We start from the raw sequence: 26,818 nt of genomic DNA, 5'->3' as shown, positions 1-26,818 counted from the left end.
GTGCACCGGGGGCTGGGGGTGGAGCAGGATTTGAGTGAGGGAAGGCTCCCCCCTCCGCCCCGGAGCTTGCACACGCGCACGGGGGGAGGGGCGCGGGGAGGGTTGTGCAAAAGTGAAGCCGAGAGGGGGCAGGACGACGGGAGGCATCATCTCAGAAGGGGCAGGTGCCCAGTGCGGTCGAGGCAGAGGCCGCGGCGGGCGTTTCAGCAGGCGGACGCAGCCCCGGGAACGGGTCACACGGGGGGGGGGGGGGGCGGAGGGCTGACAAGAGCCAGACGGAGCAGGGGGGTGACCCAGGGGTGGTAACCGCACGAGCCACGGCCATGCTAGGGCTGGGGGAGCGGGGACAAAGTTGGGGTTACTCCGGAGAGGGGGCGCTGCCCCCTCGGCGCAGGCAGCTCAGGAGCTCACCGGAGGGGCCTGCTGCTGGGACAGCCGGGCTACTTTGGGGGGAGGGGGGTGGCTGGAACCGCCTGCTGCATTGGGGGTGGAGACAGTGCAGGTGCCTGGTGACTCGGACAGGGCCAGCCAGCGAGCAGGGAGGAGCGGGCCCCCCCTTCTCCCCGCGGCCTCTCTCCCGCACCGGAGCCCTCCCGTCAGGGGTTGAGGCAGCCGGCAAAGGAGAAACAGGCCGGGCAGAGTCCCGACCCCGGCATCCAGGCGGGGCGTGGAGGGCCGGGTGTGCCGCTGACTGGGGGTAGTTCAAGAGCGAGCAGGCAGAGGTCGAGTCAAGTAGAGAGCGGTGCGTGCTGGCCCCCGGGGGCGGAATATTTCAGGCGCGAGGGAACCGGCGATGAGGGTCCGCTCGCGCAGCACGGGCCACGGCCAGCGTGCAGTGACCAGAGGCCGCTCGCGTGTATGATGCCCGTGTTTGCCCGCCAGCAATACAAAGAGCCCGATTGCTGTGTTCCCCGAGTAAGCAGAGCCCCGCTGTTGTCTGATACTCTGAACAGTTCCTTGCAGCCCGTCGTGAAACCCTTTCTGGTCAACTACCTGTTACGCCCCTCCTAAACACTAAGCCCTCTTTAAAAATTTTTTTCCCCAAAGGTCCTAGAGGTCGATAAGAGACGGTTTAGAGACCGTCTAAAAGCTCAGTTTTAACGTTAACCCTCGTCCGGAGCTTCCTTCTCCTTTCTGCCCGGAACGCAGGCGAGTCCGGGGCAGCGGCAGCTGTCTTGCAACCGTGAGGTAGCCGTGGAGGTCAAAGTCACTCCCCCCACGGATGGTGGAGCAGGAAGACGGAAGAAAGCTCGGGTGGCGGTCAACCCCAGAAGTCGCCACACCAGTCTGGCTGGCCTGTCTCTTGACTTTTCGTTATCACGCAAAATTAACGGTTGTCCGTATTTTAACCGAGTGAAGTTCGAGGTTGGTTTGTTAGACAGTAGCTAAGAAAGAAAAGTCCCTGCCCATTAAACTATGCCACAATATCTTTTTTTTTTTTAATTTTTTTTTCAACGTTTTTTATTTATTTTGGGGACAGAGACAGAGCATGAATGGGGGAGGGGCAGAGAGAGAGGGAGACACAGAATCGGAAACAGGCTCCAGGCTCTGAGCCATCAGCCCAGAGCCCGACGTGGGGCTCGAACTCACGGACCACGAGATGGTGACCTGGCTGAAGTCGGACGCTCACCTGACTGCGCCACCCAGGTGCCCCTAAGTATGCCACAATATCTTAATGATAATCTCACGGACACATGAACGGTCGTATCATGCCTTCTCGGCTGTGAGATTTCTCCCATCTCTCCGGAGACCCTTGACTGTCCCTGCTGTCCCTAGTCGTGTTGCTTGGCCCGTGCTGGCCAATCCATCTTCTATCTTAGCCTCTTTCGTTGCCGGGTGTTGGCGGGTGTTTTCTTGGATTCCCGGAAGCACTTTAATGTCGCCTTGGAAGGAAAATGTGGAACCCGACTCACTTCTCTTAAGACAAACGTGTGCCTTTGTTCATGAGCCCGCTTTCCAGAAGCACATGGGTGCGTAGTTTTGGGCTCACATCTCCACCACCGCTAAACCCAACACACACAGCGCTGACGTTGTACAGAAGTTGAAGGAAGTCGCAAAAGATGAACAGCTGTGGCCAAGCTCGAGCCCGGGCAGGAAGCTCTGGCAGCTGTCACACCTGCCTCCCGGCCCCGGCGATTCTGGGACACCACCGAGGACAAAGCCGACGCTGTCTGCAGAGATGAGAAATACGTCTTCCAATCCACGGGGCGCTGAGTGCTTCACAAAGGTTGTCATTGTCATTGTCATTGCAGTTGTGAACTTTACCACCGTTAAGAACAGTTGTGTGACTGTCCCACCATTGAATTTGAGATGTACTTGGAAACCTACTAAGTTTCTAAACTCCAAACATGAGATTCATCTATGAGACCAATCGGTGTTTAATTCGCATCTGTACCCCCAAAAACATTGGGGAGGGGAGTGTCCGTGTAGGTTAAATAATCTCACCCCGAGTAGACTTTTCGCTGAAATAACCCAGGGGGTGTGGTGCACGTTTCAGCTGCCCGCATGGACGCTGGGCAAGCGGGGAGGTGGCTTTGAGGACCCAGGGCGCTGCTCGCAGGCAAAAGGTCGTTGGCATCTGAAGCCTTTGAGCTGTACGCCCCACGCCTCATTCATTTCTCCCGTCTCAGGTGTGCTCGTTCAGTGAGCAGCCCTTAGGTCACTAGACTTGAGAGCCTGAGCGCCCGTGCATGGGCTCACACCCACCGCCCCCTTTTTCTCTGCAGATCTGTGCATGGCCCACAGAGAGGCACTCGCCTTTTACTGAAATAAAGCTCTGACTTGAAGACGGACTCTGAAACGGCCAGAGGTAGAGACCCAAGCAGGAGGGTCCCACCTACAGTCCGCTTCAGGAGCAAGGGATTCAAAAGTATCAAAGTCAAGGCCCCCCAGTGTGAGACATTGCCAGTTAGTCACGTGACCCGTATATCGGAGTGCCAGGTAAAATCCGACGTCAAGCCTTTAGAAATATATGACATTTTTTAGCCTCAAGCCACCCACGGATATTTTCACATTTAAATACCCTTGTAAACAAAACTCCATTGTGAAATGCAGCTTTAAATATTCTAGCCTTGAAGAAAAAAAATCCTATCGTGGAGATTTCTTTCCACTCATAAACGAGTCATGCATTGACGGAGCACGGAGAGTTTTTATTTTTAATTTATATTCCTTTGATAAATAGCTATCTATGGTGACAAATATTCTATCCTTTACTTCAGAGCCTCAGAGATCAAATCCTTATTATATGATACGGTGTTATAGATCATATTACACTGCTTGATTAATTCTAAACCAGGGGTATTAAAAGAGATTTAGAGTATGTGAGGAGCATAAAATGTTTTTAAAAAAGAGCCTTTGATGTTTACAAACAAAAATACTTTATTTCATTGCCGAGAAGGGATTTTTTTTTTTTTAACTTGAGATGCTAGAACATATTTAAATGGGACAGAAAACAGAGAGGCAGGACCACTCACTCTGAAGGAATTTGCTAAGTTTCTACCGATGTAACGTGAAGAAATTTGAGCACAGGGCCGCAAAAGAGACCCGTTCCCTCCTGCTGAGGACGCCCCACCAGAAAATAAACACAAGTGACCCAACTCAGAAGAATATAAATTGCACGGTAAAGTGACAGTAATATGGGTTGATTGTCACGGGAAATTTCAAGACCTCCGAACAGCTTTATTAAAATACACATTCTTTGCAGAGATCTTGGCAAGGCCACAAGAAAATACATTTTTTCCCCCCAAGGGTCTGGAGTTTTTTTAAGAAGTCGCGGAACGACCATGCACGTGCAATAGAACTGACCCTTTGCAAGCCTACAACTCGGGGGGTTTGCACATGGTTGTGCAGCCGTCCCTGCTAATTTTAGGACATTTTCATCAGCACGGAAAGAATGTGCGTACCCGCTGGCAGCCGCCGGCCCCGCGTCTCCCCCATGCCAAGCGTTCATTAGCCTACCTCCTGTCTCTACGGCTTTGCCTGCTCGAGACGGTTCACGAAAGGGGAATCCCACAACACATGGCCTCTGGAGCCCGGCTTCTTCCGCTGAGGGCAACGTTCTGAAGGCTCGTCCATGTTGAAACGTGGCCAGCGTGGTGTTCCTGCCTCTTTAGGGCTGAATAATAATCCATTTCAGGGATAGGCCACATTTTGTGTTTTTGTCGGCCTGTTAACGAACTTTTGTGTTCCTTCCGCTTTTTGGCTCTTCGGTGCAAGTTTTTCAGGGGATCCACAAGTTCGGTTTTCTTTCTGAGTGTGTTCTCTCACAGCTCCGGAGGCCAGACGGCTGAAATGAAGGCGTGGGCAGGGCCACGCTACCTCTGGAGACTCTGGAGAGGGGTTTGCCAGTGGTCTCCCCGGGCTTGTGGCCACACCAGTCCAGTCTCTGCCTCTGTCCTCACGCGGCCTTCTCCTCTGGGTGCCACTCTGTGGCCTCCTTGCTTCTTATGAGGACACCGGCCTTATAAGCCCCCCGCCCCCCGTCCCTGATGATTTTGTCTCGAGATCCTTAACTGATTGTACCTGCAAAGACGCTTCCAAGTAAGGTCACGTTCTGAGATTGTGTGTGGACGTGGGTTTGAGGGGGCGTCTGGCGATCGGTCAGGCAGCCCCGCCCAGGGCCCCCTTGCCGGCTGCCTTTGGGCTGGCTACAGTCAACAGGGGCACCAGCAGCAGCCAGAGGGCGGGAGGAGAGACAGGTGGATTTCTTCCCTCCCCTGCGCCCCTGCCCGCCTGCAGGTTCCAGGCGTCTGTGGGCTCCGCCATTCAGAACCCGGGCGGGACACCCCCTATTCCTGCTTGCCTGGGGCCCCCACCTCTAGTGCTGCCTCCCTTAACCCTGCCCACCCTCCCAGGGAGCCCCTTGTTTCCACATCCTTTAGCGAACCACCTGCATAAATTCTTTTTCCTGCTGAGACCCTGATTGATACAAAGGTCGTCCCTTACTTGTTTTTCTCGTGCTAACCACAGACAACCCTTCCTGGGGTGAGAGACTTTTTTCACTTCACGTACAAAATAACAAAACGTGGATGTGCCGGGCTCACCTCAGCACTCTAGAAAACACGTCTAGACTAAGAGCAGCCCTAAAACACAGGAGTCCTCGGGGAGAGGTGCTTCATGAAGCCAGGGCACATTTCATTCTTTTTCTTGGTTTGATTTTTTTTTTTAACCTTTATTCATTTCTTTGAGACACAGAGAGAAAGCGAGCAGGGGAGGGGCAGAGAGCAAGGGAGACACAGACCCCAAAGCAGGCTCCAGGCTCCGAGCCGTCAGCGCGGAGCCCCACGCGGAGCTCGAACCCTCCAACCGCGAGATCGTGACCTGAGCCCAAGTCAGACGCTTAACCGACTGAGCCACCCAGGCGCCCCTTCCTTAATATTTTTTAAGGGGTCTGCCTTTTCTGTCTGTGGGAAAAGATCCTTTAGCACGGAAACATAAACATATCCATGTAAAATCGGGTTCTAATGTTTCCTTGGTTTCATTTTTTTTTTACATTTAAATCTTTAAACCACCTAAAACGTATTTAGAGAAAGTTATAAGTTATGGGTTTGAATTAATTAATTTGGTTCTGAGTGGTTAGGTAATTGACCCCAGACACGTTATTAAGTAATCCACCTTTGCCCCTGGTTCGAAATACCTCATTCTTCTTCTTTGGCCCCATCCTAAAGTTCGTACCCGTGCTGATGATCTGCCTGCTCCTGGCCCTGCCAGGCCCCCTCTGTCTTTACTGTTATAAATACATATTTAACGAGAAGATGAAGCCTCTGCAATATTCGGGATTCTGGACCAGGACGTCCGCAAAGTGTCAGGCTCTCTTCCTACACATGGTTCGTCTCAGCACCTTCCTTTCACTGTTCATACCTCTTCTCTCTATTTCTTGCCTTCTTGCATCAGCTAAAACATCATCAGATACAAGTCACCGGTTTTTAAATCTTTGATTCTGGTTCTCACACGAACACGCCCGTTTCTCATGTCGGGGAGGTTGCTGGCTAGTTCAGGGTGGCGCTCACCCCACCACGTCTGGCTGTGCCTCTGTCTCCCCGGTTTCTTTTGTGTTCAATCAAAAGTCTCCCTGGCATTTATCAGCCTGGTTCAGTGGCTTCCCTTCTTTATCCATTTCACGTGATGAATTATATCATTAAGTTTCTAAGTAACGAGCTACCCTTGCATTATCAAAATAAACCTTAATTGGCCATGGCGCATTATCTTACAGCATAGTACTGAATTTGATTTTCTAGTATTTGGTTTAGGATTTAGAGATCTTTAATTATAGAGGAAATAATCTCTATTTTCTTTTTTCAACTGTTGGGTTTGGGGAACCAGGATTAGACTGGTTTGTAAAACAAAGGGGGAAAGATTCCATCTTTTCCTCTGCGTGTAAACTAAGGAATTTTCAAGTTTTGGGAATTTGAACCCCACATAGTTTCTTCCATCTGTCTTTCCCATTCCTTCTTTTTTTTTTTTATTTTTTAATGTTTATTTCTTTGTTTTGAGAGAGAGAGAGAACAGGGAAGGGCAGAGAGAGGGGGAGAGAGGGAATCCCAAGCAGGCTCAGTGCTGTCAGCATAGAGCCCCACGTGGGGCTTGAACCCACGAACCACGAGATCGCGACCTGAGCTGAAATCAAGAGTCGGACGCTTAACCGACTGAGCCTCCTGGGCACCCCAGTCGTTCCCAATCCTTCTGCCGGTGCTTGCTTCTGGCCCCTGTCATTACAGATTCCCAGCCGGTGTCTCAGCCTCCAGTCTCCACCCCTGGAAAATTCAAGGTAGATGTTATGATTCAAAACCAGGCCCCAGACCCCATGCTCTGAGCCACCCTCCTACACTAGCGTCCGTAGGGTTCAGCGCTGAATTCCAACTGCCTGAGCACAGATCCAGGCCCCACCCATTGCTGTGTGACCAAAACCAAGTGACATAACCTCTCTGTGCCTGTTTCCCGGTCTGTCCACGAGGATAATAATAATTCCCTCGTGGGAGTTTCCTGGGGCCGTCATAACGAAGCACCACCCAGAGCGTACTGGAGACGAGTGAGTACGGAAATTAGGAGTCAGCACCACTACAATGGTTTAAACTTCATTTATTTAAATTCGAGTTAGTTAGCATACAGTGCAGTGTTGGTTTCGGGACAGATACTGGCACGGAAGCAGAGAGGGCACCAGTCCAATCCGATGGTGCTGTTTGTCAACGCTAATTTTAAAATTGAGCTTGTGTTTTGTACGTCCTTGTTCTCTCTTCCTCTCACTTTTCCGGACACTTGTTTTTGTCCTATTTGACGAGAGTAGCGGTCCGTGGCACGCGGGGCATCAACCGCAGCAACCCAACAGTCTTCGCCTGCCGATGGTGCGGGAGCCCCGTCCCAAACAGGCTTCGTGCTTCATCTCTGCAGCAACTCGGGAGTCCCGCAGATCGCGCCTGAGACACGCAGGACCAGCGGGGCTGTGCTCACACCAGGCGCGTGGCATGTGTCCGTCAAGCTCTTGGTGTAGAAAGGATTGTTTCAGGTTTCCAAGACTCCCCACAACCGGCGGGGGCTTCCAAAGTTGAGCAGACCATACGAGGGCTCCGATCTGGGAAGGAGCAAAGACAGAATCCAGTGGGTGCTCCCTGAGAGCTGAAGCCCACGTTCCTGTGGCCGGTGAACTTGGGGGGGGGGGGGCGTGGGGGGAGGTCTGCGTCCATCACTGACAAGCACAATGAGATAGGTTCCCAGTCCAGTCGTGGTGAACTCACAGGTGCCTTTTCAAAAGAGAGAGCAAAAAACCCAGGCGCTGTCTCAAATATTATGAAGCAGAAGGAATCGAGCCGTTCCAACAGCCCATAACCGAAGCACGGTAGCTAGAAAAAGCCACCTTTCAAACCTTATCCTAGGATACTAGTCGCTTTTTTTTTTTCTTTTTGAAAAAAAAAATGGCAAAACGTAGCTCCAAGATCCAGCATTTCAGATGGTCAGATTGATCCAAAGAAGCAGGACAATATTTTCTCAAACGGCAAGCCTGTCTGCGGATTAAAGGCAAGCATTTGAAAAATTACTCTGTAGCTTAAGAAAACATACTTCAACAATTACTGTTTCCTTTTCCGTGTAACCAAATTCACTGTACATTACAACTTTAAAGCTGAGATCTAAGGTTTAGATCAGCCCTTTAATCCTGCCTGTGGCTTTTGGTCCTTCCTGCTCTTTATGAGAAGGGCTCCAGGCCAGCAGCTGCCTCTGAACAAAAAAAAAAAAAAAAAAAAAAAAAAAAAGGAAAAGAAAGAGAAGAACATAGCTGACTGGGACAAAGTTCCACAGCATTATCAAGGTTAAGCCACGGCATTCACAAACCTGACACTTGAAGGGTACGTAACTTTAATGACACAGCTCGGCCCTTGTGCCGGGGGTCAGATACAATCACTTAGCACCAAGTGGCATTGAATCTCCTTCTTGTCAAGCATTTAACTTGAAAACTGTATTCCAGACCAGGAACACCTAACTTTGGTCTTTCCAAGTCGAATGCACTTTTGCCTTAATTTGGTGCGCACCTTTCCAGATTTACCTCCTTTTTTTTTATTCATTGGTCTTCTTCTACGTCAGCTTAGTTTCGCCGTGCGTTACGATGGTGTTGTCATGGGGGAAAGCCCGACATGGGCTACTCACTGATCCCGCACGCCGGGACTCCATGCCAGCTGTTCATAAAACGTGGGCCCGTGCGTGGCTCATCGGGCCGGTTGGGTACAGCTTTGGGCTCTACCCAGGAACCTCCACCTGCCAGGGTTCTTCTGGGAATGAAACGAGATGGGAAAGTCGTGTGTCTCGTGACAACACCTGGCCCTCCGGTGTTGCTTCTCACGTCGTATTGCGCAGACATCGCTCCCTACGTCCCCTACCACGGCTACCTGCACTGTCACCAGGCCAACGGCCACCAAGGAGCTCTGTGGAGGACAGAGAGACAGATACTGTCACACCCTCTCAGGAAACAGAAAATGCTTTGTTTTCTTGGCTCCGCCTCCCTGAGCGAGTTATACCCCGTGTCAGGGAGAAGGAAGGTCTCCGCCTCAGTCGCGTCCGCCGAAATGAGAAACAGGAAGTTCAGGTCCCCAACCGTCATGAGAAGTCTTCCCTCCCATCTCCTTCTGCTTGATTTCAGCAGAAACGTTTGTTTCTTGCTCAGAATGTTCTAGAACATATTCAACACAACACCGGAGACCCCGCAGTGTCTCTGAAAATCAAATGAGTGACGGGATGACGGATTTTGCACATGTAACTACTGACACCCTAATGTAGTATATGTTCCAGGTCTCCTTAAATGGGACCAGCCTGTGTCAAAACACGCTCGATCCAGCAGCAGGCAAAGACGCGGGCAAGCCCAAATTCCCAGCAACCCGCCTCCCCGCGCGGTGTGGGGGACCGCCGACGGCTGCGGCCGGCCTTAGCACCCTTCACACCCTGACAGTCATGCAGACTCTCTCCAAGGTGCACCCCTGTATCTGGGAGCTGACTCTCAGGAAGTCAGGTACAGGCTCCATTCTGCCCGTGCAAAGGGGACTTAAAATAGCACGAGAGAACGTGGGGTCTTTCTCGAGCCCTCTCCTTTCCTGTATTTTCTTCCTTTGCAGATTCACCGCCGACATGCGTTAACAGCCGTCTGCTGAGCGATTCCGGTCTCCTCAGGCATCTCTTTCCTGTTTACACTTGTACATCAAATGTGCCTCTGGAAAGTTCCCTGGTTTCTTTTGTCCTGTTTTCTTTGTTCTGTTTCCATTTAGACATGACATGGAAGGGAAGTGGCTTTACTGCAGCAACTGGGGATGGTGGGAGAGGATGCAGACTGTGCAAAAGAGAGCACACACGCACACACCACATGGGCACACGTATCGTACCCACACATATGCCATGTTGACACGCACACACACACACCATATGCACACACATACACACACTATATGCACACACAGGCTCACACATATACACACATACACACACATGTGCACACACGTATACACACACCATACGCACACACATATACACACATACACTATATGCACACACCATATGCACATGCACATACACACACACGCACACCATATACACACACACATACACACACCATATGCACACATAGGCTCACACACATATACACACATACACACACTATATGCACACACCACACACCATGCACACACAGCACACGCATACATAAATCACACACCATGCACGCACGCACACATACACCACCCACCCCACATGCACACATCCACACACGAACCATGAGAAGGCAAATCTCAAAGCCATGCTTCCCAAATAACCACTGACCGCTACCCCTCACACACGATCGGGCACATCGAGACGTGAACGTCTTTGGGGGAAATTTTGTACAAAATGGCATGTCATGTGCTTTTCTGGAACTTTCAGCTTCACAGCTACTTTGTTTCTGATCATCAGCAGGTGTGCCCCAATTCCAAGCTGCTCGGTTCCTCCCAAAGCCCCCTCGACCCAGCAATTCCAGTCTCCTTGGAACCGGCCACATCCCGCAGGTGATGGTGATGAGCCTTCCTCAAAGTCACCACGAGGGAGCATAACACTGAAGGGAGAACGGCTTGCTGGCTATCCAGGGGGGCCGCCCCGGTCCCCACAGAGGCACGGGGTCCCGCACCCGCCTCGAGGAAGCCTTGGAGGGGTCACCGTTGGCCCCGGCACCATGACCAATGAAATACCCTCAGAAAAACAATACTCACAGGCATTTATTGTAATTGACAGCACTTTACGGACCAGGGAGGGACCAGGGAAGACCATCTCGAACGGTTCCAGACTAAAACCAATCCAGATCTGTAAATATAGCCTCGGGAAGCGGGATGCGCACTCTTTCGTGAAAGCGACACTGGTATTTACAGGTTTGGTTTTGCTTAGACTCCGCTGCCCTCCCTCCTCCCCCCACCCCCACGGCAGGGCATTTAACTAATATCGTGAAAAGGCTTTGATAATCCTTCTGTTTATCTTCCCGACAAAGCTGAGCTCAGATGATTCTCAAATCATGTTTCTGTGGCTTTAACCCCTGACCCGCAGGAGAGCTCAGCTGGTTACTGCAGAATAAAACTCCCCACTGCGGGCAAAGCGCCCAGGGCAAGTTCAGTGCTAATCAGGAGAGAGCACGCCTTGCATAACTGTGCTCTGTTTTGATGAAATATTCATCTATATTGATATCGAAGCAATAAAAATTATGGTTGAAAAGTTCCATAACCTCTTCGTGAGCTCAGTCCTGACACGCTAAATGTCATCCTTTCACAGGGTCACCGACGTGTTGATTGGGTGATATGGGTTCCTGGCCTTTTCGATGAAAACCAAAACACAATGGAAACCTTTGATCCACTAAGACTATTAGTCAATCGCATACATTGCCTGGTTGGTTTTTTTTTAATAGAAATAATTCCGTTGTTTTTGTCTATTAAAAAGAGTATGTCCACACAGAACTCATATGATTAGAAAAAGACACATAAAGGACAACTAAGAATGGTGAATTTACCTCTCTCCATTGTATCTATCCTTCCAGATTCCCCCAGACTCACACACAATACACACACACACACACACACACACACACACACGTGCAACATATGCACATCCACACAGAGGATATGGTTCCAAATATGTGGAAAGAGACGGAGATACAGGCAGGGAAAGGGGCAGGGGAGGGAAGAGGCAGGACCTGGGCGGAGAGGGACACCGAAGAGGGGCCGTGTGCCATGGGCTTGTTTGTAACCGGCTTTCGCCCATTAAGAGTGAATGCTGTGCCTTTTGACATCAATAAACATAGACCGACGCATAATTTTTCAACGACTCTGTAGATTACTACCATCGACACCATAATTTATTCAGACACTCTCCTACTAGTGGGTGCTTGTTGTATCCACGTAGCCTCCGTTCTAATACCGTATGTCCTTTATGATGTTTAGAGGCTGACCCACCCTCTAACCCTCAGTTATCCTTGGGGTGAGTGAATACTAGTCAGATCGGAACAGAATCGTTCCCAGTTCTCAACCGTTATCAACTGGGCGTTTATGAATTCACTTCCGTGATTTCAAATCCCCTGGGAAAGAAGTGAACCGGATCCAAGAGGGGAGAATAAGGAGGAGGGTGAATGAGGCCGGATTTGGGAAATACTGTCAGATCCTAATGGGGGCGGAATACCTCAGTTTGGTGAATACCAAACATACGTCTGCAAAATTACCGTATTTTACATACGTTCGTAACTTCAATTTTCTAAATTTTTTTTTCAATGTTTATTTATTTTTGGGACAGAGAGAGACAGAGCATGAACGGGGGAGGGGCAGAGAGAGAGGGAGACACAGAATCGGAAACAGGCTCCAGGCTCCGAGCAGCCGTCAGCCCAGAGCCCGACGCGGGGCTCGAACTCACGGACCGCGAGATCGTGACCTGAGCTGAAGTCGGACGCTTAACCGACTGCGCCACCCAGGCGCCCCGAGTAACTTCAATTTTCAACCAGCGATGTGGCTTCTTCATCATGGTATCGCACACATCAAAAGCGTATTTTCAAACTGTGCCAAACCCCAAATGCAGCCATTTGTGTCGGGAGGGCGGGGAGCACCTAGGCACATCATATGAATCTGCAAATGTCACTTGTACTAATAAATTCACGCAGAATATAATGTCCACCGGCCATGCGTTGAGAATTCTGTCAACGTCGTTGTGAGGTCCTCACCTGTGCATTGAACGGCTCAGGGCGACCCCAACCCACAAGCTCTGATTCTTGACCTGCCCGGCCTCCATTTCTCCATCTGTAAACCAGGGCTAACTACAGACCTTCCCTCGGGAGTGTGGCGAGGCCTGAATGAACGGCGGCCTTAAACCACCCACCAGAGCGCCCGATGCACGGAGCTTGCACACGACGTCACGCAGCGTTTGTGTGTGACGATGGGGCGGTCATGAAAACGACAGTGTCTCTCAAGCCGAAGCTGAGACGCCGCTTGCAGCCGACCGAGTGCAGGATGTACAGGTGAGCGGTGGCGTGGCCAAAGCACGTGTTCGCGCCACGTGAGCTGAAGAAAAAGTCGTGTTGGCGTGGGCTGCCGCACTTTGGGATGGAAAGGTGAAACTTTATACAGATGACAGTTTGTCCCAAGTTAGCACGGAGGTTCCTCACACGGCCAGTCCCGCTGGGACTTGTGCCGGAGCTCACGAGGGGTGGTGGCGTCACTGAGTCAAGACTGTCCCCCGGTGAGAGTTTAAGCTGCACCAGCCTATTTCTTTACATTCGCCTCCATAACGGCTCTCTTGGGGTCTCGTACAATTCGTCCATTCAGAGCGTGCAGTTCGGTGGTTTTTAGCGCATTCACAGGGTGGTGCCATCCTCAGCGCTATTCGAGAACGTTCTCACCAACCCCTCCAAAGGAAGCCTGCACACAGCAGCGTCACTCCCACCACCCCTCAGCCACGCCGGCCCCGGCAATCGCGAGCCTAATTTCTGTCTCTATACACTTGCCTCTTCTGGACCTTTCACGGAAATGGAGTCCTAGAGCACGCGGGGTCCCTTGTGTCTGGCTTCTTTCATCTGGCATCACGTTTTCGAGACGCTTCCACGGAGGAGCAGGTAGGACTGTCTAGCTTTCCGTGCTGGTGTTAAAGCGTCCGGTCTGATTTTGATTAGCAGCCTTTGACTTGTGGCCTCTTTCTGCCCCTTGGGTATCTTCTTTTAATCCCTGAAATTCGTGCCTTTTGCATTCTACTACTTGAGAGGCTTAGCATTTTATGGCCATTCTGTAATGCTCCCTTCTGGAACACGTACTCACCTACTCACATCATATCCTTGCTGCTCTGCTAGATTACGGGCATTTTTCATACAGTATAGACGGGACCCCTTATCTGTCGTCTGCATTGCGGCTAGCTGCTCCGAAAGGTTCTTTGTTCACGTGCTCTATTTATGGGACCCAGTGGCACACCAAACTTTTTACATCCTTAAATATTTTCATCTCTCTATGATAGCTTTGGGTTTTCTAAGTCACAAAGGCCTCCTCAACACCCAGGCTGCAACTTAGTCTCCCAAAGGCTTCTGAACATTTGCATCATTTCCTCTGCACGTGTACATCTGGATGCCATCGGGAATTGCATTTTGTATGGTGCCCAGTTTAGGCTAGAAACGCGACGTGACTTTCCCCTAGATACCACGTTGGCTGTGGCACCCATTTATTTCAAAAAAGTCTGTGTTCTCCCCACTGATCTGAAAAATCACCTATGCTCTCTCAAATCCCCATTTATACTGGGGTCTCTTTCTTAGGATCTCCCTGTTGGTCTATCACGACGTCAACACCACATCGTTTTCATGCTTGATAAGGAAGACTAGTGTCTTGTCACTTCCCTTTCTGATGGTGGCCCTTAGAGGACGCAGTAAAACTGATATCTGGGTAGCTAGTGGCAATGGGGAGTAGCCCAATCAGGACTTTTCGAAAAGCAATTATGTAATATGCACAGGGCCCTAAAAGTGAACAGTTCCCTGGGAGATAATATCACGCTTTAGGGAATTTATCCTCAAGATACGTCTAAAAGAAAGAAAAGGCTACATATGGGGTAGAGCATTGTTTACAATGTTGCAAATTATGAATCCACAAAAAATCCAATCAAAGAGAGACAATTTTCAATTTGTGATGAATCCACGTAATAGGATAAGCCATTAGAATGGTAATTTGAGGGGCGCCTGGATGGTTCAGTTGGTTGAGTGTCTGACCGTTGATATCGACTCAGGTCATGGTCTCTCGGTTGGTGGGACTGAGCCCCATGTTGGGCTCTGTGCTGAACACGAAGCCTGCTTAGGATCCTCTCTTCCTCTCTCTCTGCCCCCCATGCACACCCCACCTCACGCTTTCTCGCACACGCATTCTCTCTCTCTGTCAAAATAAATAAATATATTTTTTAAAGCAATTTGATTAATTTCAAATACCCGTGGCAGCAACGTAATGGTGCATTTGCAAACAGAGATAAATGTAATGTACTATTAACAGGTCGTATGTGACACGATAAGCCAATGGTTTGAGAACGGTTTTCTCTCCTAAGTAGGTTAGACTTGTCTCTTCGATTGTGTTCGCACAATTGATTAGTATCTGGAGCCCTTCTTGAAGTACAAAGATAAACTTCAACCCAATTAAGATTGCATTATCCCTGCTTCTCATTAACAAAACTCAACATAGCAAAATTTCCCCACGCATCATCACTTACCAAATGAATATGGTTTTGTGTTCACTCGCGTAAGGAAAACCAGCATAGCTATAACTTTCCCACCTGTAACTCAGGTTTACAGACCCCCCCCTCCCCCCAGAACTGGGTACAACAAGTGAATTTATTGTGAATCTATGACATGATGGGAATAGTTTTAGGCATTTTATGTGTATCACCTCGTCTGGTTCGCACAACGCTCCTGTGAGATTGGAATCATTGATTCTACTGTAACCATGAGACACTGGGTGTCAGAGAGCTGTGGCTCGCACACACAGCCCTAGGTGTGTGCGCTCAGCCATTTGTGCGTTCAACAGACATTCACGGAGCCACTTTGTTCGGAGTAGAAATTAACAGGTGCTGGATGACTGTAACAAGAACGTCAGGGTCCTTGTTTACCTCGAAACAGCTCCCCAAGGTACATATTTGTCAAAACCGGTGTCCTGGACTAAATTCGGAATTTAATTTCTGCTTCAGAACAGACTTTGAAACAGAACTTATCAGTGCTTGTCAAAGTCTGATGTTGATGTATCGACACAGAATCAGCGGGAGAGCCTTCTAAAACCCGAGATTTCCTGCGGCGTATCGTCCGAGTTCAATGCCGTGGGTTCACGGCTCAGCCTTGGAGCCGGGAATTCTCGTTCTCCGAGTTCCTGTGCAGGTGCTGTCCTGCGGGAACAGCTACCTCTCTTCTCAGGTGTCTTCGGCCGCAGTTACAGGCATTCAACGGGGTTCCCTGGATTCAGCGGGGTTGAGCCGCGAGGACAGTAGTCTGGACTCACTCTGTTCTCAGCCACAGGACGGCCACAGCACTCTGGACTGCATCTACTTCAAAGTCCAGAGTCAGGAAGCACCGTCTCTTTGTGAAGCTCCCTCTCTCTCTTTTTTTTTTTTCATATTTCTTTTTTTCGCTGACCCCAGCCAACGACCTCTCTTGTGTCTTTGGCCAGAATTGTGCCACATGCCACTGTCAGACATAAAGCACTCACTGGCAAAGGTTTGGGGGCCATCGCCAATAGTTCAGCCTAATGCGCAGTGAGCCCCGAGTCACCTGGGGAGGGGGCAGACACCCACCGGAACGCTGGGCCGCGACAGCAGGGAAGGTGGGAAATGGCCGTGGGGGTCTCTGGCACCAGGAAGCTGTGTTCAACTTAATTTGGGAGGAACACGGCCGGTCGCTACTGTCGTTGCAGAACAGAAGTACACGACAGAAAGCAAAACACCTGCGGCTATTAGCCAAAGACAAAAAGTCCAGAGCCCAGGGCACAATGATACTTGAAGGGGGAGGAGACGCCAGCACATCCGTGGCAGGTGACTTTCACCCTCGCCTGGCCGCCGGGAGGCACGCGGGAGTGGGAAGGCCGGCGTGCTCACAACACAAAGGCTTATATAAAGCTGAACACGGCAGCTGTGCTCATGTATTCCTTGGCATTTCCTCAGTTCACACCCAGCCGAGGGAGACAGGGTCCTGTCTTCAGGGAGCTTCCCGAATAACAAAGGAACTAGGGTGGGGGAGGAGTACCTACTTCCAGAGCACCCAGTGGCCAGCAGGCCATGGGCGCTCTTAGGATGTACGCAGGTCAGGAGCCGCAGGCCCAGAGAGCAGGGCCCTCCGGGGCCCAGTGGCCCCCAACCGACCTCCAACATGCACCTGTCCCAAGTTTTTGGAGCAGGTGCACCCAAGACATTTATATTCATTTATGGCAAAGCATTACATGTATTTACAAGATACAGCGCCCTATTACGCTCGTGATCAATATGCTCCAATATAAAAATCTCAAAAATTTCATCTGGCAAAGCTTCATTTTAAAGGTGAAATTCTAGGGGCGCCTGGGTGGCGCAGTCGGTTAAGCGTCCGACTTCAGCCAGGTCACGATCTCGCGGTCCGTGAGTTCAAGCCCCGCGTCGGGCTCTGGGCTGATCGCTCGGAGCCCGGAGCCTGTTTCCGATTCTGTGTCTCCCTCTCTCTCTGCCCCTCCCCTGTTCATGCTCTGTCTCTCTCTGTCCCAAAAATAAATAAACGTTGAAAAAAAAAAATTTAAAAAAAAAAGGTGAAATTTTAGGGGCGCCCGGGTGGCTCTGTTGGTTAAGGGTCTGACTTCAGCTCAGGTCATGATCTCACGGTTTGTGAGTTTGAGCCCCGCGTCGGGCTCTGTGCTGACAGTTCAGAGCCTGGAGCCTGCTTCGGATTCTGTGTCTCCCTCTCTCTCTGCCCCTCCCCCACTCACACTGTCTCTTTCTCTCTCTCAAAAATAAACAAACATTAAAAAAAAAGAAAGAGTAGGGACACCTGGGTGGCTCAGTCGGTTAAGTGTCCGACTTCGGCTCAGACCATGATCTCACGGATTGTGGGTTCGAGCTGTGTCGGGTTCTGTGCTGACAGCTGGGAGCCTGAAGCCTGCTTTGGATTCTGTGTCTCCCTCTCTCTCTGCCCCTCCCCTGCTCATGCTCTGTCTCTCTCTCTCTCAAAAATAAACGTTAAAAAAATTTTTTTTAATGAAATTTTACTTTCGACCTTTGTTTTATAAAATGATTTGATATTTTATTACTTACATATTTTATTTATTTACATATTATTTTATATTTTGATACTTTACATATTTTATATGATGCTATATTTGTGTATTACATATTATTATATATTCTCATATTTCTCAAGAGAGCAACGGGGCTGTTAGGCCTGCAGGATTCAGCATTTACAGCCCCACAAAAAACTGATTAGCGGAAGCGTCGGTTTTAACACTTACTTATTGTTTGGTCACGTTTGCGTTTTTCGTTGGTTTTCCACCATGTTTCAGCGGCAGGAATCTTTTGAAGCAGCTTTCTCATTTCGTGAGGCTTGGTTCAGAGTGAGTAGGGTTATGTAACCTGAGCCACGGCCTACAGACCACATGCAAACGGCAGCCTGTCCCAGTGCTCACGACAACAGGCGGGTCGCGGGACAGCTGTCAACCCCTGCCCACCCACTCACTTAGAAACCCAGGAGCCACGGGAGGGCACCAGGGACACCTACCTCTCTCAAATATCATTGAGGCTTCATTTCTTTCCTTATTTTTAGAAAAAAACTAGTTATGAGTAGAAGCTCTTCCCCAACTTCCCACAGCTGTCCTGTGCCTGCTTACAAGACTACTGCCAAGGCAACTGAGAACGGAGCGTCTCCTGCCAGAATATGCCAGAATGGAGGCTCAGGAGCCACCCACAGACTTCAGGGCCATTGCACTAAAGAGGCCATCTGAAGTCATGGTGATAACCGGGCTCCCCCAAGAGTGAGCAAGGTGGTCAGCTCAACCCTTTGCTCGGGGGTTAGCTCAGGGGAGCACCTGCTACCCGGTGAATCGGAACTGACCAGCAGGCTGCTTAGATACAGATTTCTGGCCCTTGCCTTGAGTTCCTGGTTCGACAGGTCTGGGGTGGGACCCAAGAATTCCCCGTAGGTTCTAGGTGACGCTGATGCTGCTGACCTGGGGACCACACTTTGAGAACCGCTGCAATGGACATTTAGGACATGGGCAGGAAAAGACACACCCATGAATCACACGAAGGAGGACTAGCCTGAGCCAGAGGAAGAACACCCGGGTCACGGAAGGCAGGACAGAACATATGCAAATGGAGCATGCATCACTCTCAGTGCTACGGAGAAGACAGGTAGGTCCAAGAGGTGCACTGGATTTGGAAACAAGGATGTGATGTGGCCACAATGCCCCTCAGCACAAGTGCCACCAACCCATGGCCATGGGCTGACAATGAGCCCACAGGTCTCCAAGATCCCTGCTTCTCTTTGAAAACATTAGACTCATCCTTCAAATGATAAATGGATAGACAAACATGGTCTTCCCATGGTCTGTGGGGTATCATTCGGCCATAAAAAGGAACAAAGGACTGATGCATGCTACAGCGTCCAAGGACCAACCTTGAAAACATGACGCTCAGTGAGAGAAGCCAGACCCAAGGGACCACATAGTGTAGGATTCCGTTTACATGACGTGAATGAAGTCGGTAAGTCCATAGAGACAGAACATAGATTTGTGGTGGCCAGGGGCTGGCAGGGAGGGGGCAACAGGGAACTGGCTTTACTCGGGGACACTGGAACCTGACAGAGGTGGTGGTTGTCCTGGCAGGATGCGTTCAATAGTCTGGACATTCAGTTTTTTATGGTCACTCAGCTTCTAGAACACAGTCTGCCCCTTCAGTGTCATCACCTGACCCTCTTCTGCATGCACTTGTCACTCCCGCAGCACCAAATCACTGGCGGTTCTCGAAACACCCCTCCCTGCTTGCACCACAGGGCTCCCTACAAATCCCATTCACCCTTCCAGACTTCAGCACCCACGTGTGCCAAGCGACCCTCCCTCCCAGCTCCCAGGTCACTTGAAGTGCTCTGCTCACTCTCAGTGATTGATTCCCCCTTTTCTCCTGCTCTTGACCAAGCTCCCAGAAGGAGGATCTACCTCCATTCATTTTTCAGTTTCTAGAGTGTGGCGCATACTTGTATCCAGTAACTGGTGTCACTAGGTCATGCGGTCAATGTAGAAACTTAAATTAAAAAAAAAGTTTCCCCAACTTCTCTTGGAGCTCTTGTTTATTTTACACAAGCACTGTGTCCTTAGAAGTCCCAAGGAGTGTAGGCACATAGAGCAAATAAACTGAGGGAAAAGTGTTACTTCTACCCTGCAGGGTGCATTCCGGGCCTCTTTCTCCCCTGCATCCAGGGGAAACTGTAGACTTATTTCTTGTTTTCTTGCCCCATCTGCTGGCAAGATCACAGAACATCTTTCCCGCCAACATCTTCGATCCTTCCCAGAAAAGTTCATGCTTGCCTTTGTATTCCCACCGGTGCCTTTTGCTTTTTAAAAAGTGAACAGTGAAGCTGTTTCCCCCAGAACTACTGGCGTCATGTGCCACGGCTTTTTGGGTAAATTCCTTAAGCGTGCACGTTGTCAGGCTCACACGCATCCTGCCTTAAAGGTCTCAAACTTCTCAGCATAAAAATCACCTGGTGACTCCTTAAAAGAAAATTCCTCGCTCCCCTCCCAAACCTATTGAATCAGGATTACCTGGGAATGTGAGTTTTTACAATGCAGCAGGTGCAGAATACGCTGAAACCCAGCCTGTTCCTTCTGTCCCACAGAGGAGACCATAGACTTGGGGACGTGGTTTGGGAAAACTCCCAGCCCCCTGAATACACGCTTAAGAATAAAATAGCGTTCGCTGTGCAAAGGCAGCTTTAAGACAAGTCCGTCTAGGCAACTGTATTCCTGCTCTCCCCTACACTCCATCGTTAAGAAACTGTTGAATATTACTGGACTTAACTAGTTACATCAGTAGTCTCATGTCCCATCCCGACAATCCTGTCCTATTGGACAATGTTTACAATAGTTTTAATTGTGTTGGGGTTGTCCAATGAGGAAACGAATTCCCACTGAAGGCATCTAACAAAGAGCCTCAGATCAACATGGACCCAGAGCAGCGCGCCAGCATCACCGGCAGCTCGTCAAGAAATGGACCTCAGCCGACCCCACCAGCCGAATCTGCAGAATCCGTATCCCCAGGGGAGGGGGCCAGCCATCCGTGCTTTAAACAGCCCTCCAGGTGACTCTGATGCCTGTCAGTAAAGTTGAGAACAGCTGCCGTACACGTCAACACGCGTGCACTCGGCACACAATTTGCGCCCACTGAAATTTGCAGGTGCACAGCCGCCTGGCATTCTGGCTCCGGAACGGCTCTGGCTCTTTCTTTGGGGCAAAAATCCAATCTCATTTCTCTCTCCGATGAGCTAAATCGCTTCTAATTTTACGGGGCCACCCAAGGTTCAGTGCACCACTTTGCGGCGGGGCGCTCACAGCTAACCCAGGCCCAGCGCGGTGCACCACGGTGTCCCCGGAGCGGGGAGGGGAGCCCGCCCGGGAGGGGAGCCCGCCCCGCCCAACCGCCCAACGGGCGATTGCAGCCCCGGCCTCCCGCAGTTCTGAGCTGGTCTGGCCCCGCCCCCACGGCAAACGGCCAGGCCATGGCGAGTCAGCCAATCAGGGCGCAGCACGCGCACGTCCTCGCCGCGGCGCCGTTAGCCGGGTGTCACGTGCAGACGGGCTCACCGCCAGGCGGATGTGTTCATCCGCCCAGAAAAGGAACGCCGCGCTCCTTCGGTGGGAGTCCGCGCCCCGCAACCGCCGGCAGGTGGGAGCCCCGGCTGGTGGCGACGGCGAGCGGCAGGGCTTCGCGGGCCGAGGGGCGCCAGGTCACTGGGGTGGGCATCGGGGCGCGAAGTCCCGGCGCGGAGGGATCCGGCGTGCGGTGACGGTTGGCGCGGTTCGGTCGGCGGAGGTGAGGCGAGGGGCTGGGGGTCGCGGGGCCCGCACGGCGTGTCTGCTTCCCTGTACCTGCAGCCTCTGGGCCTGGTGAGGCCGGGCACCGCGGTGACGATGACGCAGGGGTTGGAGGGGGCCTCGCCGGTGGGGAAGGGACAGGCCCAGGGGCGGGGAGTGCGGGGGGGGGGGGGCGCATATCCGGACACTGCTGGGGACTGGAGGCCACTTGCGAGGTCAGGGGGGTATTCCTGGACGCTGCCCGGGTTCGGGAGGGTAGTGTCTGGGTCAGAGGGCATTTCTGGACACTGCCCGGGTTTGGGGGGCCCTATCTGGGTCAGGGGGCATTCCTGGACACTTCCGGGATCAGGGAAGGGCATTCCTGGACACTGCCTGGGTCGGGGGGCCCTATCTGGGTCAGGGGGCATTCCTGGACACTTCCGAGGTCAGGGAAGGGCGATCTTGGGCGCCACTTGGGTTGGGGGGCACTGTCTGGTTTGGGGGACATTCCCAGACACTGTTTGGGTCGGAGGGTATTCCTGAACATTGCCTGGGTTGGGGGGGCACTTTCTGGGTCGGGAGGTATTCCTGGACACGCCCGGGTTGAGGGGGCACTGCCCCTGTCAGGAGGGCATTCCCCGTTACTGCCCAGGGTGAGGAGAGTGGCACTGTCCGGGTCGGGGGAGCTCAGGGGGCCCTTCTTAGGGGGTTGGTCTGGACCGGTCTCCAGTCCACAGGGGCCGGGGCAGCTCTCGTTTGGGGGCAGGTGCTGGGATTGCATTGCCTCTGGATGGAGCACAGTTTCACCCGGTGTGGTTTCTAGCTGGGATGATGATTAGAAGCATCGCCTCCAAGTCTTACTTGAAAGTGACTATCTAACTCGTCTCCCGTTCTGGGGTGCCCTGAGGTTGGAAGGAGGTAGCCGAGAACCACAGCTGTACCGGCCAGCCCAGCACGGGGTCTGCACACCCCACCTGTGTGTGGTTACGTGGTTGTCTTGGGTGATGGTGAGAATCACCTGGAGGCCCGCTGAAACGAGCCGTGGACCCCGTGGGTCTGGGAGCGGGGAACCCCCCTGTCTAACTGGCGTTTCCAACAAGTTCTAGGTGTTGCTGAGAGAGAGAGATCACGTTCTGAGAAGTGCGCTAGGAAAACGTTTTCTGTTGGAGGTGGCAGTTCAGCTTTTTACCAGGCTTAAAAAGAAACCCCAGACGTGCGCTTGGGCCGGGCAGGTGTGCAGGACTGACTAGGACCAGCGTCCGCGTCTAGTGAGGGAGGGAATTATTGGGCTGTGCGGTAGCTGCAGTAATGCTGGTGGGACCACAGCCGTGTGGAGGAGGTAGGGCACCCCGTGGTGCAAGGTGAATGGTGGAACTTACTGGGGTGCGTGCGGGAAAGAAAAATCTCATTCTGTACCCCTTTAGTAAGCGCCCTGAGCACGTATGCCAGTAGGCCCAGGGCGGGAGTTAGGTGCGCACAGCCATTGTCCTGATACAGGCAGTATATGCGCGGTAGTTGAAGACGGCATTAAACACGGGTTCTGATACGTGGGCCCCTCGCAAATGATGTTTTGTAAGCTGCTTTGGAGATGGCTGACTTAGAATCAGATCGTGAAGGTTTCTACAGTTTGGTAAGTTTGAGGATTTGCTTCCGATCCCGTGGAACACAACAGGAAGTCAAAGAGGGGTTTCCCAGTTGGAGGATGTCATTAGGTTGGTCTTTCTAGGAAGGCCCTCGTACAGCAAGGATTTTAGAAGCTGTTCAAAGTGGAAAAAAAGATGAAAATGTGATGTGAAGCAGAGTGGTCTTAAATGTAAGTGTCACAGCCCGCCTCTCTGTAATTAGAACCTTCGTGGCACCCCACCCCGTTGACTGCAGGGCCCTGTGCATTCGGATCTGTGCCTGCCTCCGAGCTCACCAGCTTTCCTTCCCGGGTACCTGGAGTCCCCGGGCGGCTCCCAGTCCTGCCGACCAGCCACACTCAGCACCTCGCCCTGCTGGGGAAGACAGGCACCGTCTCCCTTCCAGTTCTAATCTTCCAGCTCCGTGTAAGTGCTAGCTCCATTGGAGGCACACTTCAGTGTGTAAATCAGTTCCTGCTTGCTTTTTGTATGAGAACGTTGTTTATTTGCTGTGTTAAGCTTTAAAAAATTTGTAGCTCCAATTTCGCGTGCCTTTCCTACTCCAGCTGATGTTGAACGTTCACTGTGTGTCAAGTGCCTCATGTGTGTTCTCACTTGAACCGCACACTGGACCTGTGTGGTAGGTTATTAACTCCCTATCGCAGATCAGAGAGGAGTCAAGGTTATGTGATGTGCTCAAGGTCACTTCTGTGAAGGAGTGGGGTTGGGGCAGACTAGCTCTGAGGTCTACACCTTAACAACCCGACGATACTGCTGTCCACTCTGGTGGGGGTGAGTGGGTGGGGAAACTTGGCGTGGTAATGTCTCTGACGCCCAGCACCCGTCCTGGCCCCCAGGGCCTTGCGAACACGGTGTCGGAGAGAAGTGTTGGGTCAGAAGTAGCAAGAGCAATAAAGGAGTAGTTAAACGACTCCGTCCTTTTTCCCTAGAGGCAGTGGGTGGTTGTGCTGCTCACCGAGAGAGAGATTCTGGAGCACGAGTGATGTGCTGTAACAGACACTAGTTTGGGTGCGTTCACACGTGAACCTGCGGGGAGATCCCAGAAGCTGTGCTACGGGTGTGCGCGCACGCGCGTGAATTCCGTGAAGGGCCTGCCCGTGCCACCAGTGCCCGGTGCCCTAGATACGTGTCCGGATGTGAAAGAGCTAGTCCCCACCCTCAGACGTTTCTTAACAGTTTTCTCCCTGCGTCTGTATAAGACGATAATTCAGGGCGCCTGGGGGGCTCAGTTGGTTAAGTGTCCAGCTTTGGCTCAGGTCCTGATCCCGCGATTTGCGAGTTCGAGCCCCCGCTCTGTTTTGTCAGCACAGAGCCCATGTGGGATTCTCTCTGTCCCCCTCTTTCCCTTTCTGCCTCTCCTGCATTTGCATTCCCTCTCTCTCAAAACGAGTAAACTTTTAACTATTAAAAAAAACCAGTGGTGCAATGAAAATGAGATACCGGTTAAAACAGGTGGTCCTGCCAGCGCTTGAGTTCGTTAGAGGACAGGTTAGGAAGATACGTGGTAATTCAGGAGCTTCTTTTAGAATCTTGAAGTTTAAAGGTCACGTCGTAGAAACAGTCAAATTGTGCACATTGAGTATTGTGTCTGTGATTATCTCCTCTCAAGGAAGAAAAATGACCGGGCGAGCCAGAGCGAGAGCACGAGGAAGGGCTTGCGGTCAGGAGACGGTGCAGCACGTGGGGGCCCCTGCTGTGAGTGCTTTACTATTTCTAACTGCAGAAACGACCTTTAGGAAACAAAAATCTGTTAAATCTGCTCTTTAAACTTTTCTTTAATGTTTATTTTTGAGAGACAGAGGGGGGGAGGGGCAGAGAGAAGGAGACACAGAATCCGAAACAGGCTCCGGGCTCTGGGCTGTCAGTACAGAGCCCGGCCTGGGGCTCGAACTCACAAAACGTGAGATCATGACGTGAACCGAAGTCAGACGCTTAACCGACTGAGCCACCCAGGCGCCCCAAATCTGTTGAATCTTTATCAACTTAGGCTGTTGAAAATAAGTTGAAGAGACTGTCCTGTGAGGGACAAGGGAGGAGAACTAAGACGATCATGTTCCTTTTCCTGAGGATCTTAAGAGTTGGTTCTTTAGTTAGTGACCGTTTTTGAGGAAACTGCTCTGTGGGAACACAGCGTTAGTTTTCTAATTTAGATGACTTGTGTTTGAGTGTCTCAGTCGTGTTTAAGACGGTTTCCTCTGTTGTGTGACCTTTGACGTGAAAAGCCTGCTGTTTATTTGCATGTACCTATAGAGTCAGCCCCCTGGCTTCGTCCAGCCTCGGCCTCAGCAGCCGGCAGCAGAGGGGGAGTTAGTCGGCCGTGGACGACAGAGAGGAGCAGGCGGAGCGCCGGCCAAGTCACAAGGTGAAAGGAGGGTAAAAACACTTCGCGCGCGCGCGGTGGCCCTGGCACGACCGCCGCTGTGCAGACTGCTTACGATGAAAAGCCACGGTCCTCTAAAGTATGACGGGCGCGCTCGGGCTGTGTGGGGCGCCACGGGGTTTCTCTCCTTCTTGGAAACGAAAGCGCGTGTCCTCGCCAGGCCCCCAGAGTGGCTCTCACAAAGTAGTTCTGGACCAATCCTACGTCTGCTTCTTCGCCGATGAGCCGCTTAGAACGTTCTTTGGGCATCTTTAGTAATTTCACCAAAAGCTAGACCACCTGTAACGTTTCTGACTTTGCTTTGCAGGACACGGTGTCGTATGTGTTGTGTTGGCTCCCCCCGTTTCTCAGGCACAGAAACTGGGGGCCAAAGTTGCGCCAGCGGGTGAGGTCAGAACACCAGTTCTGATTCCAGAAATTGTGCTTTTTTGTTACTTTGTTACAAACCTGGATTACTCGGGCGCTTGACGTAAGATTCTTCAGCAGTCAAGTTCGGTTTCAGTGTAGGACAGGCTCCCCCATACACGCGGGACCTGACGTAATGACGCCAGCTTTCCTGCCGGGGCGGCCACGGGAGACGGGCTGTTCCGTGAACTAGCGTGGGGACGGCTGGTGACGGGGCGAAGCTTGTGCCCGGCTTTGCTCCGTGGGTGACGCCCCCAAGTACTCCAGAGGTCTGGTCCTACCCAGTGAGATCCGCGAACGTCAGAGGAGCCCCTGGATGAGTCTGTGGTGTCAGAGCCACGTAAACGGTGCCGTGACAGCCGCCGTCCGTGTCAGAAGCCCGGAAACTTGGGGAAGTGATGGTGGGGCTGGGTCTGTGGCCCACACAACGCTCCTATAAAACCCGTGATGTCTGACAGGCTGCAGGGAGGCGGGCAGAGGAAAGGGGAGGGCAGTGCACTGAGAACCGCAAAGACTAATAAAAACAGTAAGCCTCGTGAAAGAAAGTGAAATCAAACGAACATTTTGTTTACCTGTCTGTTGTTCTGTCCTACTGCTTTGCTGATGTTGGTGGTTGTCAGGCTGGCACTGTCTTCCCTGAGGGGTTGTACGGTTGTACCGACTTTTGTAACGTGTAGCAGCCGTGACGGTGCCCTGTCGTTAGCACGTCCCCTCCTGGGAGTGCACCTGACGGACCGGGGCAGGGACGGCATGACCGTGTAAGGGCCGTCACACACCCTGCCCCACACTGGGAGTGCCTGCCCAAAGGGTCGGAGAGAACTGTCGCACTAACGGCACGGCACCTTGTTACCACGCTCAGGGGTGTAGACCCTCGCCTGGGCTACGGCAGA

The 26,818-nt window shown here is 51.7% G+C and overlaps 1 protein-coding gene across 1 annotated transcript in view; it reads left to right on the top strand.

Annotated features, from left to right (window-relative positions):
- Nucleotides 1–21,496: 21,496 nt before the first annotated feature.
- The window catches only part of PIWIL1 (piwi like RNA-mediated gene silencing 1), a 31,409-nt gene continuing 26,087 nt past the window's right edge, over nt 21,497–26,818 (top strand). Inside the window, exons 1-4 of the mRNA XM_043557299.1 lie at nt 21,497–21,593; nt 23,379–23,548; nt 24,753–24,838; nt 25,394–25,505. Coding sequence (XP_043413234.1) covers nt 24,761–24,838; nt 25,394–25,505 — 190 coding nt within the window. The 5' untranslated portion in view covers nt 21,497–21,593; nt 23,379–23,548; nt 24,753–24,760. The remainder of the gene's footprint in view (nt 21,594–23,378; nt 23,549–24,752; nt 24,839–25,393; nt 25,506–26,818) is intronic.

Source organism: Prionailurus bengalensis, chromosome D3 (genome assembly GCF_016509475.1).
Source record: "Prionailurus bengalensis isolate Pbe53 chromosome D3, Fcat_Pben_1.1_paternal_pri, whole genome shotgun sequence".
In the NCBI taxonomy this organism is placed as follows: Eukaryota; Metazoa; Chordata; class Mammalia; order Carnivora; family Felidae; genus Prionailurus; species Prionailurus bengalensis.
The sequence above is the reverse complement of the archived record's forward strand: the minus strand, read 5'-3'. Positions and strand labels throughout refer to the sequence as shown.